Below are 19,872 nucleotides of genomic sequence, written 5' to 3' on the forward strand. Positions count from 1 at the left end.
AAGAGACCAACATCCCCCTTGCTACAACCTCTTTTCAGGCAGCTGTAGACAGTGATAAGGTCTCTCCTCAGCCTCCTTTTCTCTAGGCTAAATAATCCCAGTTCCCTCAGCTGCTCTTCACAAGACTTGCTCTCCAGCCCCTTCACCAGCTTTATTGCCCTTCTCTGGACACACTCCAGCACCTCAACGTCCTTCTTGCAGTGAGGAACTCAGAACAGAACACAGTATTTGAGGTGTGGCCTCACCAATATTGGATACAGGGGAAGGATGACTTCCCTGGTCCTACCGGCCACCTTGTTTCTGATATAGGCCAGGATGTTATCGGCTTTCTTGGACACCTGGGCACACTGCTGGCTCATATTCAACCGGCTTTCAACCATAACTCCCAGGTCCTTCTCTGACAGACTGTTTCCTAGCCACTCTTCACCAAGCCTACAGCATTTCATGGGGTTGCTGTGGTCCAAGTGCAGCACTCGGCACTTGGCCTTGTTGAACCTCATACCACTGGTCACAGTCCACTGATCCAGCCTGTTCACATCCCTCTGTAGAGCCTCCCCGCCCTCAAGCAGATCGATACTTCTGCGAATTTACTAAGGGTACACCCAATTCCTTCATCCAGATCATCAATAAAGGTATTCAACAGAACTGGACCCAGCCCTGAGCCCTGGGGGACACCACTTGAGACTGGTTTCCAACTGGATTTAACTCCATTTACTACCACTCTTTGGGGCTATCCATACAGCTACTTTTTTACCCAGCAAAGAGTATGCTTGTCCAGGCCAGTGGCAGCCAGTTTCTCAAGCAGAATACTGTGAGAAACGGTGTCAAAGGCTTTACTGAAGTCCAGGAAGACTACAACCACAGCCTTTCCCTTGTCCACTAAGTGGGTAACCTTGTCAAAGAAAGAGATCAGGTTAGTTTGGCAGGACCTGGGGGTATGGAGAGTTACAGCTTTTTGTCTTTAGGATTTGATCTTGCTCTATGCAATATCTTGTTGAGAGAAGATGACAGGTGTCTTATTCTTCAGAACACTGGCAGCCCACTCACCAACTACTGTGGAAAGGGCATGTATATCATGGCCAAAATAAGCATTTGTTTCTGGTTTTAGCTGTATATGACCTGACTTGCATCTAGGGACAGTAAACTTACAGGTCACCTCAGAACAAGAGCAGATCCTGAGGGGTAAGGTCATTTACAGTAATTGGTATTATCTTAAGGGATTTAGTGTAGTACTGCAGAGGGGCAGACTTGCCAGACACAGAATAGCAGCTGACTGAATGGTTCAACCTGGTTTGCTCATACGTAGCGGGAGGAAAATGCGATGGAAAATTGAACAAAGTGCTGTTGACTTAATACTTCCTTTGATGTACTGTTATTATCCTGTTTCTTAGCCAGTCATTACACCATTCAGCCGGTAATGGGGCAGTACAGCAACTGTTCTACAAGTGCCGGGACTCTCCATTTTGTACTATTTTTATATACGCTTTAAAAAGAGGGCTGTGTATTGGTTCTCAAATGCTACAGCACTGGCCATGAGCAATGTGTATGAATGTTACTTTTTAAATGTGTCTATTACAAAGCAACAAGATAGTTAACACCTCCCTCACAAACTGAAGTTCAAACACAACTTGGTCTTCTCTGCATCTCTCAGGGTCTATCATTGCATACCCATTCTGCTGCTCTTCTGAGCCTTCGTCTTTTGGATCACTGACAAGAACAGTGCCATACTGGCACTCAGAAGACGGCTTACATTACTGCATTTCACTGGGTTACACAGCATGTGCAAAACTGACAGGTGAACTGGAGAATCAAGCCTCCAATTCTCCACCTACAAACCTCAATCAGAATTCCAGTGCAGCTGTGTGAAGTGTGTGGGAGAATGCATGTGGGGAGAAAAGTCTCTTTCAATGCACTCTGTCAGCTTCAGGACTGGTAGCAGCCACCGATCTCTTCGCCTGACTTCTCTGTTTCCCAGGAGCACACACTATAAAATTTTTTTCTTAGCCATTCTGAAAGAGAGTTGTGGAGGTGCTGAAACAAATGGTCCTACTCCAAACAATTTCAGTTTCCTTCTCCTGTCGTTGTTTTGGGACTGACTTGATCCAGTGAAATGAGACTAGCCTAAACCACAACTGTCAGCAACCGTGACACCTGCCATACGATGCGGAAACAGCCAGAGTACAACACACAATATTATTTCCTCTGGTGTGTTCACAGCAGAGAGAGAAGGCAGTCTCTGCAAGAGTTCCTGCTTAGGAAAGCACCTAGTGTGTAACACAGTGGAAACATAGACTGCTAAGAGGAGTCATTACCTGAGCTATGACATCTGAGATGGAGGCACATCCCACTAGGAAACTGTACTTGTGTTTCAGTAGAATCCCAGCATGGGTCCATGCCTAAAAAAAATGCAGAGAAGAGTTCGGGTAGTGATTATCTGTGAGTGATTTCAGGTCCCAGAATGCTGTTTTCTGGTTCTTACTTTGTACAAAAAAACAACTTATAAGCTCTTTTCCACCAGCAGTACCTGGTGTGAACCTGGGCAAATGTTAAGCCACTAACACAGAGAAAGCACTGCTGGCACGCAGTTCCTCATTGCCAGGGCTGACAAGGAGAATGGGAATAATTTTATAGACTGTATAGAAATGAATAATCGGATCCAATAAGAAATTCTAATACGAAATTCTTCACAAAACAGATCCTGTACAGGATGGATCACCATACTAAATAATCTGATGGAAAAAGTGCTTATCTTTATTCACCAGCTGGATGCACCTCTGAAGTATAATATTCATTGGGCCGCTGAGTTATACTGAGTTCTGTCTGGAAAACAAAACTTAATGATCCGACTTCTTTTTATTGTTAGCTACTATTTCAAGCAGACAAAGTGATAGAGAAAGTGGTGGAGACATGCCACATTTTTATGCTGTGCAGGCCACATACAGTAAGATGATTTGGGGAGCAGCAGCTCAGCCCTCATGTGGCTCCCTTGCCCAAGCATTTGAGATATACTGGGCTTAGACACTCTTGCGAAGACTGATGGTAAGAAATACCTTTTTGACAAATTTGCTTTGATTAAATATTGAACTTATTCCTTGTGAGCTCCGCAAGAGGTCTGGGAATGCAGCTCTTTCCAGCTCTTTCCCTACAAACCGGAATGACAAGACACATGTAGGTAACCAGTACAGCTCATCATAAGACGATCAGCATGCACATACAGTAACTCCAACAAAGCTGGTGGGGTTTTTTACAATTGCCATGACCTCTGCGTGTTCAAAGTCCACCCAGATGCTTTTTCCTGGTAGCAGGAGATAACATGTCCAGGTATATTCACAGCTACTGCTTTCAAAGGGCACACCTTCCTTCTGCACACCTCCAGTTTCTCCAGTTTCCCATCAGGTAACAGACTTGGTGAACGAAGGTCACCAAGTGAAAAAATAACATCAATATTAAAATTCAGTTCTGAATCAGGCACTCACCATGGCATCCATAAAAGGGAAGGCAGCAAGATAAAGGAAGGCCCTCCGAGTTTTACTTCCCACTGATTCATCCACATGGTGCAGCTTATTAATAATGTAATACCCCAAATCACTATACGCTGTAGAGAGACAATAGAAAAAAATAACAAAGTTTACATATGGACTCTGGGTAAGACATTCAGACGTACCTGAAAGACTGTGACGCCTAGGAGCTCAGACATGCATCCACTTAGCAAACAGCTGCAAGGGCTTCAGGATATTACAGCCTCACCAGCTGCTGTTTAAGACTAAGGACTGATTTTCAAGTAACCTTTGGCAGAGGAGAGATAACAAATGGCTGTGTTGGGAGATGGGGATAGTAACTGCCACATCTGTTTGCTAAATGAACACACTGGTACTCCAGATAATCTACTGCTCTTTCATTAACTCAAGGCTCTTTGTTAGGAACGCCGTCTTCACCAGTTATTATGTATTTCATGGAACGTAGTACCTTACAAATGCTGAAACCATCTATTGTTACTGCGTTCTCAAGACATTACATGTAACGCTGCTCGAAGCTGTAAAAGAAGCACTCTGAATTGCAAAGGCGTGCAACAAATCACATTCATTACGTCTCTCTCTTGTACCGCCTAATGATCACCTCTGCTGGGATCTGTCAGGACACTGCCTAGCTCACTGTACTGTCTAGACCAGTTTTAGTTTCCTCCTTATCTAGAACCTGCATCTCAGGAACTGCAAGTCAGAAAAGGGCACTGCTGGAATTCAGGGGCTTGTCACTTCTGATTGCCAAAATATTTCACTGTCCTGTTTCAACATGAGATGGGAATTTTTAGTGTTGGGCAACACACCTCTTACCAGGTCTCTATTCCCAAGGTGTCACAAATGCAGGGACTCACCACATGTCTCTCTAAAGAACTGATTATATCTCCACTAGTAACTATCTTATCCAACTGTTTTAATAACCCAGGTCCTCCCTATGACTGGAGTCTCTGAACTACAGGGACTTAAATAATATGCACAGGTAAATAGCTGTTAACATTTTATAATCCATATTCTACACTGGCATATTATTGCATTATAAAGTCAACCATGTAACACAAGTAACGGCAGAATTACTTATGCTTGGGGAGTATTACTTCAGTTCTCTTCCACTTGTGTCTTTTCTAAGATAATTATTTCAAATATGAATATCTGTCTAATTTTCCATTCATCACAATTCTATTACAGACATTTCTATTGAGTGTTTCAGGAAAGGTATCCTTTTCATGCGTGTAGGTTGTAGGCTGCAAGATTGACAAGTGCTAACACTAGTTGTTCAATTCAAACTTTTTGGCCTAAAACTAACTTTCATAACTCATAAACAATGTTTGGAAGCAATTAAAGAGGAGTCTAAGTCATCATTGCTTTGTGATAGCTTAGGGATACAGCAATTAAATGGTTAACAGGACTGAAAACACTTTTTCAGTCCAAACAGGACAGAGTAAACAAGGTAGTAAAAAAGGTGGTATGACAGCACTGGGAACAGGCATAAGCCTCATTCCAGATAAGCAGGACTGCCTAAAGGATGCTAAAATGTTTAAAACTCCCCCTTTCCCTACGCTGGCCCTTATCTATATGTCTTTCATCTGACTGTGACAGATTCGCAGTCTCCCAGTTCACCCAGTAATCCCCAAGTTGCTTCTTTATCCTCCCAGTCTTCTTTCCCCTTCAACAGAATTAGGGAAAATCTTTAAAACAGGATTCCAACCTCTCCTAAGTACAGGGAGGCCAGTTTGGTTCTTCAAGTGTTGATGTGCTTGTTGCCGTACAGTCACACATCAAGCATAGCCTCTTTTTATCTTTGAATGAATACCCATACACCAAGTTTTGCTCAGTATTTTGAAAACTCTCTGTTACGCACGAATTTTTGCATAGTAAGTCCTTGTGGAAAGCTGCTTTTACAGCAGGGAAGTACATGGGTGTTTCTGAATCAACTTATTCAAATGAAGAAAAAGAAGTTTGGGAAGCATGTGAGGCCAGTTGGCTGTGAGGGTCAGATTCATTGAGCCGTCTCTTATCTCCCACTGACATTGCTTTACACTTCTGCACAAAACCCTTTAAAACTGCTGAAGAAACCACACCAGTATTATTTCTCACATGAGGACTGGCAGAATCCAAGTCCAGGTACTGAGGAATCTGCTCCTGTGAAGAGGACTCCACCAGCAGTGCAGTGCTGGGAAGACAGCACACCACAGATGTCACCCTCCATGCTTTCCACCCTCTGGGCTTCTCCTGCTTTAAAGCAGACCTTTAAACAGTTTAGAAATAGAGTAATAGGTAACTTTTTGGCTCCAAAAGCCATTGAGATGTTTATTTTTTTTTACTATCACAGAATAATTACAGGATTAGAAGGTACAGAGGCTGAACTACTCTCACTTCTAGGAACAGACAGTTCATTACAGGGTTGTAGTTTACTGGCAGGACACTCTGAAGGGACCATAGCCCACAGCTCCACATTTTTAAGATTTCTATGGATATCACTGCTGTGCTTTGTAAGTTATAAGATTCTTTTTTCTCCCTCTCATTGAAAAAAACTTCTAACTGCATTATTAATGTGATTTTGATTTTAAAGTAATAATGGCTAAACTTAAAAGACAGTTTTAAACCAGTCAGCTATTTTCTTCCTCATGTAAAAGCACACAGTCACTTTTGCTGATGTCAATCAATGTTTCCATGCTCAGAAAGAAGGACTAAGCAAGCTGGGATTTACTGACAAATATACAGGCATGTGTCTATGAGCTGTGAATAAAGCAACTGCTGATGCAATTAGAACTTAACCTTGGCCAACCTTACAAACTTATTATTAAGCACGGTACAAAATAATAACCGAGCTGAACAGAATTACATGAATCTAAAGCAGATGGCTCTTCCCATTCCTTGCATCATTTTAATCAAAACAGAGAAGTCCAACTCCAAGACAAGCTGCCTGTTTGCTCTCCTCTAATTTCTCATTTATTTTGATGTCTATGGATTAGTTTTGTAACAGCGTTTAAGCAGGAATTCTTGCTTTTGTCTTCTCCAGTTGAGTTTTAAGACATAGAAGCTTAAGAAATGAGACTAAAACACTGCTTATCTAACTAGGTTTCCTCTTCCCTACCCCGTTTTCTCTAACAAGCTGATTACTACCACATAAACTTCAGACATCCTTGAAACCACTGACCACACTCTTAACGATGCCAGTAGTCTCAAACAAATAGCTGTACTGTAGTCGCTCTGGAGCTGTCTACTACCCAACATGTTATACTTACATCATAAAGAAAACAAAAAGAAAGCCTCATAGGAAGTGATAGCATTTACTTCCAGACATAGAGCCACATACGTCAATATTAGCTTTACCGGAGGAAAAAAAGTCTGAAGGTGTTTTTGGGTTAAAGTGTGTTCTTCTCAGATGCATTCCATTTTTTATACTTGGTTTTAAAAATGAACTTGGAGATTTGATAAGTATAAAATCTATTCTGCTGCTTGTCAGAAAGGTGGTCACATGGCCAAAACAGGTGCTGGTCAGGATCTTGTTCTGCCAGGTGATGTGGGCAGAGAGGAAAATGACAATTTGAAAAGAAAAACCCCAACTTCCAAAACAACCGAATGACAAATCTTCATTTGAAGATCACACTGTGTATACAGATTTCTTTATGTCTTTGATTAGCTTGACTTAAAGCAGAAGCTTGTGTCCCCCTTGTGAAAGCCCAGATGATCAGAGTATTTTAGGCTTTGCAACTTTTTTACTCCTAGTAATAAACAAATTAGAACAAAAAATCAGCTTAGGAGCATCTTAATGCAGACTGATTATTGCAGTCATCTGTTTTCTGTGATCAGCTCTAGCTTCAAAATTACATTAGTTGATTTTCCTCAATCTACCAATGACCAATGGTCCCTGAAATATCTTTATGTAAGCCAATATGTCATAAGTTTTAAAATTAGCCTGTTTTGACAAAAAACCACCCCATTGCTATCCTAAAATACACAACTTCTTTGGTCATAGGCTTTCTTCCTTCTTCCCTAAATACTTTACTGATAAGAAACTGCCCTTGTCGTGGTAGAAGAGTTGGGATAGGTGGGGAAACATGTTCTTGCTTTAGCAACGGTCATCTGAAGATGATGAAAAACAAGCCTGGATTTTATCTTCATTTGTGTTCCTCTCCTATCATCTTTTTCGAGGGCAAAATGTTTAGTCCAAGCCAGAAGAGTGGGCATGTCAGAAGACTGAAAAAAATATCTCAGGTTGTCATAAGTCACTCTGTAACTCCTAGTCTCTAGAAAATTCCTGCGCTGTTGTGCTGGAAGTGGTGGTATTATATCTGTGTCTCACTTCTTATGCAGATCTTTCGTGTACATGCAGTGACCATGCATGTGGGAAATTAAAAACTATCAGTGAAATTCCTAGCAATGCTAAAGTTTTCCTCTGTGTTATCTATGTAAGGGGTGGCCCATGCCTTATAGCCTTTCACTAAGTAATAAATTGGCACAAAACCAATTACTTGTATCTCTTGACCATCCAGTCTGCTATAGGTTTGCCTACTTACTAAAGTTCCAATCCTTTTTTCCTGGTAATGACGAATGATCCATCATGTAGTTGTTAATGAGATATAGTGGGTATCGGTTAAGAATGTATACTTAAGCAAAGAGGATGATTTCCCAAAATAACTTCTGCCTTTTCATTTCCAGAACCTCAGAGAGCTGTGGAAAGTAATATTAATATATAAAAGGAAATAAGCTTTCTCAGTATGTTACTACTCAGCAAACTAGTGAAGGACTGAACAACGCTGTTTTACTGCCAAAGAAAATGCATGTCTTTCACGATATTGGTGTTAAAAGGATCCACTTAGTACAGAGGGCTTAAACACAACACCACAAAATGCCTTCTGATAGCATAATGTTATATAAATGAACACTGCCCTTTGTTAGGCAGACAGACTTAGAATCCCGAATCCCTTCTCTTTCTTACAGCCCAGAGTTCCCACCAAAACCCAGTATCTGAAATAATGAGATGCTTTACACCCTGGCTATGTACTGAACTTCCCACCAGGAAATCTAACTGCTGGCGGTAGCTGCCCCCAAAATAGTACAAGGGAAGGAAGGCAGCATACTATCTTCTATTTCCAGACTGCAACTAAAACAGAAAATGCAGGAATATTGTACTGGTCAAAGTTTGCAGCAAGCATTATAACTGGGATGAGAACATGATTTCAAATCCCTGTGGTCAAGTCAACTTGTTTCTTGGTTCTTACTGCTACCCATACAGAGGAGTGAAAGGAACTGCTGGGGTAGATTTTGTGGATGTTCATGGGAATGTGGTGTGGTGATGACTTAAGAGATCCAGAGCTTGCCAATGTGAGTAAGAGTGGTTTGACTTAGCCTGATGCTCCCACAGAGGATTGTGCTAGCCCTTGTTAGGGAACAGCAGTGTAGAGCTGGTGCTGAACCGATGATGCATGAGTCAGGTGGGTGAAACGGTCTGTTTTGATATTTTAAATAAGCAGACACTGCTGTTTGTGAAGAGCTGTATGTGCAGACTGCAAATAGTCTCTATCACAGTTGGAAATGTGGTGATTCATTGTGGTCACTGTGTTTTTTACCAACACTTGTTTTCCTCCTTCTGTCTTTCAGTATTCCTCCTTATTTCATTGGGCTTTTTGATCCCTGTTCCTTCCACGGCTTTGACAGTCCACAGCAGTCAGTCATGTCATCTTCCTTAGCCTCATACACATGTCACATGGAAGAAACTCAGTCCCCTGAGCACTATTTGTCTCTCTTTTTCATCTGCTGAGCATCAGTAACCTGGTTTTGTGTTTCCTATAGGTACACTGTGATAGGCTTGCAGCTGCTGAGGGAGTAGTTGCAGATCCTAGGAAGCTGCCTGTCTGTCACTGGACTCCTTCTCTTCCTCCTGCTAGGCAGGTTGTACATCTGTAGGTCAGAAAAGAATAATCAGGATTTGAAACATGTTCAAAGGAAACTTGGAACATAACACTTGGCAACATCACCCAGGCAATTGGTGCTAGAATCTGACTAACTTCATTCTCTTAGGCACTCTGCCAGTCTCTGCTGTGGCCTTTGCATATTTTCAGGCATAGACAAGTTAAAATACTGAAAAATATTTTGCAGTCTGCCACCATAAGCAGCTGAAAGATTGTGTGAAGCCCTTTAATTCAGCCCTCTTTTTTCTTTTTTTTTCCCCAGTATCTGCAGAGAGGGCATTTCAAAGGTTATGAACTCAGCAGGGCTCTATTTCCAGGCAAAGGCAAGAAACTATTCTGGCATGTTTTTCAAATGGCTGCTCCAAACACCTCCCTTCAATAAAGTCTCAAATGGAAAACCCAGCTATATCTTTCACCTGGAGATCCGATACATATACTTCAATATTTTTTTCCTAAAATCTATCATAGCTTAAAATAAAATGTTTGATGACTAGAAAATAATTCTTTATCCAGCCGGCAAAGCCAAAAACTTTGACCAGCACTGGCAGAAAACAAGCAACTAGAAGAGCGGCTCTGGGGGCTGAAGAAACATTCCAAGAAAAGAAACATGAGAGCCAAACATAAAAATGGCCCAAAGTTTATAACACTGACTCAATGAAGCAGCCTCAACTGTAAACATATTAAAGAAGTGACCAATGAATACTGATGAATTAAATTAACTTGAATGCATGGATTCAGTGTATAAAACCAGCAACAGCTTCTCCCTGGCACAGAGCTGCCATGGCTAGAAAGGTGTTAATGTAAGCATTTATTATGGCTGTAACACAGAGTAAAGATAAACAGCACAGAGCTGCCATTGCAGTGGTAAAATGAGAGACATTGTGGTCAAACAAACTGGAGTTCTTGGGAGGCACGTGAAGCTGTTGAATATAGCTGGCTTTTTGTTAAAGGATTAGATCAGGGGGCATTTATATTTACCAAATGGCTCTTACACCTACTCAGGCAGGAACTACAGGCTGACCAGCAGCACATGCCACTCTTGAGATACTAACAACCTGATAATGAATGGTGCTTCACTTCCAGGCCACTCCGCAATTCCACAGTAATTCCAGATAGTGCCATCACACTTCCCTCTTTCTGCAATGGAAATGGTCAGCCAACTCAATCCTACTACCTGACAACCAACACTTGCCTACACAGGCCGTTGCATTACCTCCCTCCTCCCATCCCTTACAGCTTCCAGCTTTTAGGATTGTACCTGATGAATGCAATGCACCCTCTGCTTCTTTCTCCAGTCTCTTATTCGTTGTTAGTCCAGAAGCTTCAGCTCTGTGTAACAAGCCAGAAGGCATGGGGAATCTGGTGCAGTTCTTGGAGAGGATGAAGTTGAAGTCTTCTAGGTCACACGGCTTTTTTTTTGCTGTGGTACCGGCTGATGCTTGGGTTGATATCACAGGTCTCCAGGCTCTCAGGAAGTGGCAAATCCTGTGGCTGCCTGCCTTTACTTTTTACATTCAGTTCATATCTGCTTGTGTATTTTCTTTGCTTCACAGTACACTCAACAAGCTGGTCTCAGTTTGGCATAAAGTGCTCTTAGTAACTACTTCTCTTACAGAGTAATGATTCAACAGAAGTGGATGATGACTAGTGCTAGTAAAGAGTAATACTTGGTATTTTAATGAGGATGCTGGCACCTACTTGCTTAGAGTTCTGTACAGTGAGATAAGTAGCAAAAGGAATAGGTGCAGAGGGAGCACACTGACAATGCCACCGAGTTCTAACAAACAGCCCTACCTAGCACACCTTGAAGCCCTGCTAAACCCACTGGGGCAGATACTACTTGGTGATCATCATTACCTAACAGTAAGACTGAGCTAAATTTATGCAGCCTTACAACCTTGCTGGAGTTATGCTAACACACCTGACTGCTCATCTCGAGCAGCATGTTGAGCTGCCAGGCAGGTAAGCCCTGGAGGTGGAATCTGCCACTTAACAAACTGTTTAAAAAAAGTAATAAAAATTGTGTGGATGGGCATGATACCAGCCCAAGAGATTTAATCTCTTTTGCATCTCCTGTTGCACTTACAAATGAAGTCTTCAGCCTACAGATTAATCAGTCTGAATAACAGGTGAGGTAATCAAATTAAAAGACGTATTAATTAGACATGAAGTGGCCTTACCTATTAAGGTATGAAATATAGCAGCTACAGCGCCAGCCACAACCATGCACAAAACTGCTTTGGTCCTGTCTCGCTTGCTGTTTACAAACACCAGACCCACATTTTTGAAGTCACTCATTGGACCTGTGAAGAACTTCATCAGGGAGTATGCCAGCCCATAGCTGGCCAGCATTTCCACAGCATCTTCCTTGACAGCAGCAATGCCCCTATTCAAGGCCTGTTCAAACAAAGAAAGAGAAAATAATGTAGCACACATGGAAACGTACCAAAAACAATCTTCTGCAGACAGTTTCTGAAGAAACAACAAAGGTCAGCTCTCATTGTTTTCACCGTGAGTGGGACCATTTTGCTCTGGGTTTAGGAGCAGTAACTTGTGACACAGGGAGCTTCATAATTTTATATGGACAGTAAGTTCAAGTCAAATAGACTTGAAAATAAATCATATTTTAGGAACTAAGGTAAATATCTATTCCTGAAGTATATAATGTAACTCCTGCTATACCTGAAGTCAATATTTTTTCTTTTTACAACCTGCTAATAATCCTGGATGATACAAGACCATTTAAAAGCCACTTTGAGGTCTTGGCCCTGAATTAAACAACACACAGGTAAAAACTCTAACATTATTATATGCTAAAATTTCAGCATCTACCTTTTTTTCAAGAGATTTTCACTACACCTCATGTAATTGTTATGAATAGCTGATGTTATCCTATGACACTTATTACGAAAACAGGCCAAATATGCACAAATAAACATATCTCTTCTCCTTTCATGTATTTCACAAGGTCCTGATATTCATGTATATCTCCTTGCAGCATGTTTAAAGAGAAATTCAGCACGTGTATTTCAAGACATATTCATGTTCAAATAGCCTCTTAATTCATTCTAGGTCTATATTTAGGAAAAGTCTGCCAATGAATCACTGAGAATTGAATGGATTATTTTTATAACTAAGGTGAACCACAGATAAAAATGTGTGTCACTGCTTTAGATTCCAGCTTGCACCAAAACACATTTAAAATCTTGAATAGAAATGACAGAATGATAAATTTTATCTGCAGTGTGACAGCATCAATCATCTGATACATTGAGAAAACTGTTAAAACAAGATTAGACTCAAAAAGCATGAGGGACGAAATAGGACTTGTTTTCACAAGTATTTAGTTCCTATTGGTTACAGCTGACGTGTACTGACAGGGACATGACAATGGGGCCAATCAGGAACATCTCTCCAACCTGCTCTCCAAACCTTAGTCTATCCACTTACACATCATAATCACACTTTTTCTGAAAGAACAAACCAGTCAGAGCATCATCAGCTAACTGTGTTGAAGTCCTTCCATTTCAAATGTAAGCAGTCTTTTTGTTGCAATAGTCAGATTTCTTTTCTTATAAGCAAGCAACTCCCATTGATTTCAAAAGAAAACACATCCCCATAGCAGAAATAAGCACTTTTCATGCTGTTCTTTTCCATGCTTTCTGAAAGATGTCCTTAGTATTTGAAACTCAAGCTGCATGATCAACACAGCAAAAAGCTGTAGAAAACAGCAACTTCTCCATTCCTGATATCTGCCAGAGCTCTTGCAACATGCTCTGACCTGAATACCTGATGTTCCAACTGTTTTCATCCGTCTTGCTCCAGTTTGTTCCTTCCTGAAAATATTAGATACTGAATATCTGCAGCTGCCATATACAACCTTTCCTGAGGTATAGATTATTCCATCCATTGCATCAGTAAGAGTTTAAATTAGATTTAATCTGCAGATGCCACATAGACTAGTGGTTGCATAAAACTGTAATCAAACAATTTATAGAAAGAAGTGTGGCCTCTGAAAGGAATAAACACATTTACCTGTCTTTTTTTGATGCTTGTGATGATGTCATATTTGATATCAAGGTGTATACAGAGTTACAATCATTTGTTTTAAAATTCCTGGAGATGCTAAATCTCCCTGTTGCAACTGCCAGTAATAGGAAAACAGACTGAGATTGTGCCACATAGCAGGCTCCTTGATCACAGCTTTTTCACCCTCTTTTCTTCTGCCAACACTGAAATACGTTTTTCAGCTTTAATTTAAAGAGAAATAGCTAACCCATTTCAGGTAATCTGAATCTCACCACATGTAAACAGCAGATTTTTTCCAGCACATTTTCACAAGCACAAGTGCTTCCTTCCTGGTTTGGACAACTACTGAATACCAGAATCTGTGGAGGATGGTGATCTACTTCTGACAAGGTCCATGGGATAAATCACACTCTTCCAAGAGGCATGGCACTATGATTCCCTTCACACAGGCAAATCTTTGCTGAGTGCAGTCCTCAAGCCAGTGAAACTAGCTCCATGTGACTTTGGCCCTGGGGTAAGTAAGTTTTCTCTCACCGCCCCTCAGGTTTTACAGGCTGAATTCTAATTTCTTTTGTATGAACAAATGACAGCCAAAGAGATACTTCTGAGTAATTTTCCCCAGAAACACAATGCCTTCCAGATAAGATAAAATGGAAAAACCCAAAAGGGACTTTTGTAAGGGGTATGTTGCCTTTAATTTATATTCGTGTGGAACAGTTGGCTGACATGATGAAATTCCCTAGAGGCTAGCCCTGAAAAAGCAATTCTCCTAAATTCTTCTTTGGAAAGATCCTTAGGAAATGAACAGTCAATAGGGCTGTGTACAGATGGTTTAGCTTTTCTAGCTTTCTTTTTCCTTTTTCACTTTAAGATGACAATGCAAAAGGTTATTCCTCCTCAAGTTCCAAACACTATACGAGAGCTTGTGTAGCTTTTCTACCACATACTCCTTATTACATTTTTGCTACTGAAGCTGCTGATGTTATATTCGATATCCTTAAATTCATAGGAAATCCCAGATACTTGATAAAGCTGCGAGCTGCTTTGGGGTGCAATATGAAAGACAGGCATTTCATCTTTCATGGCATGCCAGCCATACAGTTGGTAATCTTCCAGAAGTCTAATTTCCTGTTAGATTTCCAATTAAATTTCTCATAAAGCCAAGGCAAAGTATCCATTTTGTACACTTTTTGTGTCAACAAAAATCAATAACAAAACTTCATCGCTATCATTTGTGTTCCATGTTTGATTCGCACATCACAGAGCTCATCTCTACAAAGATTTGTGTAGCTTGTCAATGAAATCACACAGAACTAGGTAGTAGTAACAACAACACTACTTAATATGAGAAGTTAGCTTGATCATACATATTTCAGATGGCATCCTACATTAAACTGGCTTACACTAAACTTGAAGGGAGAACTAGGAAATTCAGATGCTGGAGAAAGACTATTGGGGATGGCACCTTCTCCTGAGTTTTCAATGAACAGCTGACCTTGTATGGTAGTAGGTGAAAATGTCACAGTAAATTGCTATTCAAGCGTGATTAAGGCAAAGCCACTGATATTGCTGACCCTTCTTTTAGCAATAACAGAAAAAGCACAGAATACTTCCAGGATGAGCATGACCTGTTAGGTACATGAACAGGTTAGTTAAAGTAAGTAATATTTCTAAAACACTTCTCAAAAAGGCAGGCATCAAGGACTATAGCTACTTCTATGCCATGTCTTCTGTAACACATTATGTTATTACCAGAAAGAGTGTATCTTTACTAGAGGGTACAGTAACAACTCCTTGAGCCATTTTTTTATCAATAATTGTGTGCTCTCTCTGATGTTCACTAAAATCAGAGAGGACTAGGCTTTTTAAATTCCCATCTAAAAGATTCTATCAAATTTCTAGGACATGCATAATGGATGGATCCAATAAACGTTTGCATGCAAAGGCAGTGATTTAAAAAGCAACAATTGTGAGTAAAATATCAAGGGTCTAGCTTGTTCCACTTTGCATAAGCTTTCAGCACTATTCACTAATGTTGGCAGAAAAGATTTGGTTCCAACCTACAGCTGTTGCAAAAAAATTTGAAGTATGTCTCTTAAACTGGTTCTACAGAGTTTGACTATTTCTTACATGATCCTCCAGCCACAGAGACTACTCGATGACTGATGTTTTATTTTGTACTTGGTTAGACATATAAAAGCATAAAAAAATCCACTGAGAAAGCCATGCCCATTGTATACATTTTCTTCTGCTTTTAAAAATGTTTTATTGCCTATATACTGCATAGAATTTCAGTAGTCTATATCTAACTAAAACGGCATATTTTCTGCTTCATTTGAAGTTAACTATTGACTATGCATTCAATACTTGACCAGTGCCTGCGTATCAAATAAAAGCAAGTAAAATGTAATTTTTGTCAGGCCTCAATTTTGCTTATCCTGGAAAAGCAGGCTGTGACCTATGGCTTGTTTGAACTTGGGATTCTGCCTGAGATGTCTTCAAGTCTGTTCTAGCTAGTTTTCTACCTAAGGGTGCTCAGTTTGGCAGTAACTTGGCCAGCTGTGTGCTGGGTTCAGCAAACATCTGTAACACATTCCCCCTCCCCCTACATCTTCCTTCCTACCTGCCCTCCCTAAGAAAATGGAAGAGAGCTGAAGTATCCAGTTAAAAAGCAAGGTGACGCACGGGACAGTCTCTCGCCTGTGTCAAATAATCTCTCTCCTGATGAATGTTGGTTGACTTTTCGTTTATTAAATGCTATCACATTGAAATCTTCTGTATCAAATGTACCAGCTGGCTCTGGCTGTTCTGCCTCCCCCTGTTACCACTGCAGGAACTGCACTGCCAGAAGGACAGCTGACAGATCCAACGCCCTGTAAGCACAGCAGAACCAGACTACTGTGCCAGTGCTACCTGAGCATTATCTCATCTGCACCTCCGCTTCTGGGCTGATGTCTTGTAAAGAAAGCCACTGGTAGGCAATTTGAGGGAAACAGCTAGTGCTCTGACATGTTGTGTAAAACTTCTGTGGATGTAGATGTGGGAGAAAATGGGGTAAAAATAGCAAGCAGACATTTATTCTGGCTTTTTGTTTCATTTTGCTTTGCAACCTTTTAACCCTAATTCAGCGTCTGTAACTTTGGGTAGTATCTGTTGTAGATCACGTGTCAGATGACTGAAATGCCATCTCAAATAATTTCCTATTAGCTCACTATTAAAATACTTGACTTCCCCCCGGTCCCTCATTAAAGCTGGCCCTGAAAGAACAGCTAGTCACCCTTGTCTCCAGCACTGCAAGTGCTCACATTAGTTCAACCCACTGAAACAATCCCAGTCTTCAGGAAGAGACAGTAGCCCTGACCCCCCATCTGAAAGGAAAAGAGATACCCATCCGAAGAGAGGGACACCTAGACATCTCCTTGATATACTCTGAAGAGCTTTAGGACTGCTCTGTAAATGAGAGCTGAGGTTCTTCTGTCTCTTACTGCTTCCTAATTCAAAAGAAACTGGATATTCAGAGCAGGTGTCACAGCTTTATCTTAAAAAAAAGTGTACCAAAATTTTAACCAAATTTATTCTGTCTGCTTAAGTAAGAACATGGCCCAGAAGAAAGTCCATATACCCAGTGAAGCAAAAACCAAGCCATGAAGACTAGAATGCAGGCAGTAACAATTTTTTCCCGATTCACTTTCCTAAGCAGCGATGAACACTTTTGCATGATTCCTACTCTTATCTGAAATGCCTGCTACTCTATGACAATGATCAGGCTCTCGCTTTAGTTGTTGACACTATCCACACGCTATGCAATGCCAAGGCTGCATGAAAGTCTGTTCTGGGAGAAGTTTAAATAAAGACTAAATGCAGAATAACATAATTTCCAAGCAGTCACAGCTTTCACTTGACCTGGGATACACCATGGAACAGCATTTTTTAACAGGCACAGGTAGCAGGTGCAAGAATAACTAGGGCAGCAGTGGCAACAGTGAAGTCAGTGAAAATGGCAAGTCCTTCCCATTGCAAGAGCTAATACAGAGGAGGATGTGTTGGAGAGCTGGAAGAGTAGCTAAGGCAAGCTACTGTAGGCTATGTATTGCCTGTGTGTAGATTTATGAACAATAAGCAGCAAGATAAGGCAGAGAATAATAAAAAAAACTCAGGAGACTGCAGAAGATAGTGGCACAGGACCACAAGAAAGAAACCAGACCCAGCGAAGCCAAATGTGCCCCATTTAAAACTACATTTGACAAAGTGCCAGAATATTTACAAAAGGAAGCAATCTTGAAGGGGTGAATCAAATAGAAACATATTCAAATCCTGCAGATGGTTGCATGGAGAACACCGATCCCAAGGTCAAGAGAACTATGAGCCATGACAGTGAAGAGTCCTTCAGGACCTGTTTCTTGGTTAGTGCCTATGGAATCAGCTGGCTGACACCTGTATGAAGGAGACTGCCTTTTCCACTGATGACTGTGGAGAAACTTGTTCCCTGAGGTGAGACCATTAATCATTTACTTCCTTTTGGCCTTTTTTTTTTTTTTGTAGGCAATTAGGGACACAGGAAAGAAGCAAAATCAACACGTCAGAGATATTCCCCTGGATTGTAATTTTCCTGGTATCCTCTGTCTGATGCTAACCAATTGTCCAAAAGTTGTTTAAAGTGAAACTTGCAAAGCAATGTGCTGTTCTCAGTGCAGTATGTGGGCTTTTCATTCAGGTTTTCCTAGAGCTCATCCACAAAGGTGAGATTCATTTGTGATTAAATTACAGAAGTATGGCTAACTCCAGGATGAGGTTATTTGTCTTCAGATCTTCTTCATGTGGAGACCAAAGACTAATTTTCTTTCAAGCGCTATTTCTGTTTCCAGGTCTGTAAGTACAGACAAGTAAAATCGAGACATAAATTGAGACACGTAAAACTAGGAGAAGGTCGGCTCTCTATCTCTTCAAAATGCTCTGTGGAATAGCTATCATTTCTTCACTAAATTCCATTTTGATTACTTTGAAATGCTAGAAAACACTGGGGAGGATACAAATGCATATCACATGTATCTAAACACAAAGAATATTTGCCTTAATCAAAAATGATACAGTATCTGCAGCAGTGCTCCTTCCTTTTTAATTTCTCACAGAAACAGGCTCTGTTCTCTTCCTTGCATCACACCCCCAAAGTAAAAAGTAAACTCATTTACTATCAGTTACATATTTCACACAATCACATTTTCTCATGTTTATAAATTAAATCTCTATGAGAGTTGTTATAAGACTTGTTTGTATGCATTCAACAAATTTAATCTGCACAGGTCCCATATCAGTCAGTATCTTGCAACTCTGGCATATTGCCTTTTTATTAGCAATACTCTGTGCAGCTCTCTCCTGCTGAAATGGAGATTGCCACTTTCTCCATGATCACACCTTCTCACTAGGCTCCAAAGTGCACAGACAGGTTGGCACTGAAAGCAGCACTTAGGGGCCAGCTCAGAGTGGTGCCCTGGGCTGAACATCTGGGAGATGTCATGGAGGAGACTCCAACCCTGTGCAATGACCCTGAGAGGCCATTCTCACCCTGAACCTTAATAAGTAACCAGGACTGGCATCTGAAGACCCTCAGCCATCTCCCTTGCACATTAAAACACACACTCCTACCAGTAAAGGCCACACGCCTATCATTGGCCGGAATTTCTATTTCCTACATTTCCCCTTCCTTTCCCAAAGGCTCTTTTGCTTCATCGCTCTGTACCATTACTTCTTGCTGCTGTATTTCATGAAAGATCTTGTCCTTGACAATAATTCACCTACATCTTCAGCTTATAGCAAGAAATTACTTAGGCGCACATGCCTTCCAATTTTCACCCTTCCTGTCCTGCTGTTACTGGCTTTTCCATAAATATAACTTGCCATACAGTAGAGGAGTGTTTCTCGGTAAGTTAATGTTGTATTCACTTTTTCTGTATTTCTAAGTTCATGTATTACATATGAAACTAGACTTTTGCTTTCTCATTGTTCCACACATTCCAACTGGTTCTTATATATGTATGTATTTTTTCACACATTTATGTGATACTCCCAATTACAAGATCCTGTACCTAGTGCAAGTCCACTTCTTCCCACTAAAAAAAGAACAAAATTTGTCAAGACAAAGACCCAAATTGGAAAAAAGAAAAGAAAATCCAAGCAAACATTTGAATGTATCGGCAAAAATACTTTTCTGCCAATTGCAGGAATAAGGAAAATTATAACCATTTCCCTTAAAATTTTCACATAAAGAAAAAACTAACACATGGAGAATTTAGTGAAAATATCTGAAATTTGACAGAGGCTACCCAAACAGACTTTAAAACAGACCAAAACTTGGCCAAGCATCTGCAAACTCGAAGTTGCACAGGTTCAGTAGAACTTGTTAAACTACTGTA

The 19,872-nt window shown here is 40.7% G+C and overlaps 1 protein-coding gene across 1 annotated transcript in view; it reads right to left on the minus strand.

Moving 5' to 3' along the window:
* The window catches only part of ANKH (ANKH inorganic pyrophosphate transport regulator), a 111,742-nt gene that overhangs the window by 42,174 nt on the left and 49,696 nt on the right, over window positions 1-19,872 (minus strand). Inside the window, exons 2-4 of the mRNA XM_069853502.1 lie at window positions 11,614-11,830; window positions 3,477-3,595; window positions 2,313-2,396 (exon numbers count right to left, since the gene is read on the minus strand). Of these exons, the coding sequence (XP_069709603.1) occupies window positions 2,313-2,396; window positions 3,477-3,595; window positions 11,614-11,830 (420 nt within the window). The remainder of the gene's footprint in view (window positions 1-2,312; window positions 2,397-3,476; window positions 3,596-11,613; window positions 11,831-19,872) is intronic.

The sequence above is a fragment of the Phaenicophaeus curvirostris genome, chromosome 3 (assembly GCF_032191515.1).
Source record: "Phaenicophaeus curvirostris isolate KB17595 chromosome 3, BPBGC_Pcur_1.0, whole genome shotgun sequence".
In the NCBI taxonomy this organism is placed as follows: domain Eukaryota; kingdom Metazoa; phylum Chordata; class Aves; order Cuculiformes; family Cuculidae; genus Phaenicophaeus; species Phaenicophaeus curvirostris.